The sequence below is a fragment of the Coturnix japonica genome, unplaced genomic scaffold (genome assembly GCF_001577835.2).
Source record: "Coturnix japonica isolate 7356 unplaced genomic scaffold, Coturnix japonica 2.1 chrUnrandom1873, whole genome shotgun sequence".
Taxonomy (NCBI): domain Eukaryota; kingdom Metazoa; phylum Chordata; class Aves; order Galliformes; family Phasianidae; genus Coturnix; species Coturnix japonica.
The window spans coordinates 1-1,888 of NW_015440699.1; the positions used below are offsets into that span (position 1 = coordinate 1).

General features: G+C 50.1%; 1 protein-coding gene across 1 annotated transcript; it reads left to right on the plus strand.

Annotated features, from left to right (window-relative positions):
• The first annotated feature begins 6 nt into the window (after positions 1–6).
• Positions 7–1,504, plus strand: LOC107307906 (cytochrome P450 2J3-like). Its single transcript, XM_015851398.2, has 4 exons — positions 7–65; positions 317–449; positions 905–1,092; positions 1,324–1,504. The coding sequence occupies exons 1-4, from the start codon at positions 57–59 to the stop codon at positions 1,480–1,482; spliced, it is 489 nt and encodes a 162-aa protein (XP_015706884.1). The 5' UTR covers positions 7–56; the 3' UTR covers positions 1,483–1,504.
• Positions 1,505–1,888: the final 384 nt, after the last annotated feature.

The following is a 1,888-nucleotide window of genomic DNA, read 5'->3' on the forward strand; positions in this document are numbered from 1 at the left end:
AGGAAGACCTGAACCCCTCAGAGAGCCGGGACTTCATCGACAGCTACCTGCAGGAGATGGATAAGGTCAGTAATGTGGAGCAAACCCTTCCACAGAGGGGACTGGAGATCAGGAGGGCTGAGAAACTATATTCCCCACCTGAGCTGCTGGTTTGTCCATCTGTGAGCTCAGGATGGAAATTAGTTTGGGGCTTCCATTGGAGGGATGGGGATGCAGAGGGCCTTCAGCTTCTGCCAGAACCCTTGGGGCAGAACTGAGTCTGATTTTTGAGGAAGTCCTTGCTGTTCATGTGGCACTAACACTTGATTCTCTGAAGCCCGATGGCAGTGATTTCTGTGAGGATAACCTGGTGGCATGCACTCTCGACCTGTTTTTTGCTGGGACCGAGACCACCTCCACAACCATCCGCTGGGCCCTGCTGTTTATGGCTGTATACCCAGAAATTCAAGGTAAGCACAGAAAATACACAACCCTATTGTTATCTCTTGTAGCTTGGTGAGATACTCTACTCAGGGCAGGAGAGGAGAAAAACTTGGTAAGGTCTGACTAAAGCAAGTGTAGATTTTTGCACCCTCAGAGAAATAACCACAAGCAATATTTTGAAGGTTTTTGCATTCAGGCACATGCCTCTGCTATGATAATCCTCGCCCCTCTAGTATTTAATACCAAGAGACAAAAGGGGGAACCTCACCAACAAGCAGTGGAGACCCCTAAAGGCACTGTGGCAGAGGTGTCAGGTGCAGTGCACAGAGCACAGGGCCCATTAATTACCTGAAGATGCAAGTCCTGGTGACACGATTAATGTGGGTGATCCTTGGGGAGCCTCACAGCAAAAAGAACATGGTGTCCCCAGGGGTTCTCTGGCTGTGCTGCACAATCGCTGATCCCTGCTCTTTCCAAACAGCCCGTGTACAAGCTGAGATCGATGCTGTTATTGGGCAGTCCCGGCAGCCAGCTCTGGAGGACAGGAACAACATGCCCTACACCAATGCTGTCATCCACGAAGTGCAGAGGAAAGGCAACATCATCCCTTTTAATTTGCCTAGAGAAGCGATGAAGGACACGGTCCTGGCTGGTTTCCACCTGCCCAAGGTAACTCCATTACTCATTGGACAAGACTTAGAACACTCCCATTTCCCAGTCCACAAAGGGACAAAGCTGCAGTATCCTTACCCCAGCCAGAGATCACCCCGAGGAACAAATACTTGTGATAGATTTTGGTACAGATGCTCTTCATGGCAAGCACAGAGGAAGGTTAAAATTTCCCTCATGTTGGCAGTGGCAGAGAGAGCGCAAAGTAAGTGCTTTTCTTTCTCTTCACAGGGCACTGTTATACTCCCAAATATTTCCTCTGTGATGACTGACAAGAAGGAGTGGGAAACCCCTCACAGTTTTAATCCCGAGCACTTCCTGAAGGATGGGCAGTTCTGGAAAAGGGAGGCTTTTATGCCATTTTCTATAGGTAAGATCTGCTGCACTTGATGCTTTTAGCTGAAGCTCTGGGATGGGGCTTCCAGGGTGCACATGGGAGACCATGAGCAACATAGTGATGGAAGCAGCATGTACTGGCTGTGTGCATGGGATGTACTTTTGGCATCTCCCATTTCCTGCCCAAGCATCACTTGCTTTCTCTGGTGTTTTACCTCTATGCCTTGGCTCCCAGCCAGCACATGAAGCTCATCCCAGCAGGGTAAGATAAGATGTATGTGTATACATTTACATGCATGTGCCCTCACTAAATCACCCAGCTGGGGGCAGACTGTGCTACAGCTCCTTGGGGAGCTCAGCTGGGATGGTGCTGGAAATGTCAGGCAGGCAAAGGGGCTGTGGGCAGGGTGATGTTCCCACAGGAGGTGGGTGCCGAGGCTTTTCCAGCAGGGCTGAATGG

Coding starts and splice junctions, on each gene's coding strand:
- LOC107307906 (XM_015851398.2), top strand. Junction 450..904: donor TGTATACCCAGAAATTCAAG/GTAAGCACAGAA, acceptor CTTTCCAAACAG/CCCGTGTACAAGCTGAGATC. Junction 1,093..1,323: donor CTGGTTTCCACCTGCCCAAG/GTAACTCCATTA, acceptor TTCTCTTCACAG/GGCACTGTTATACTCCCAAA.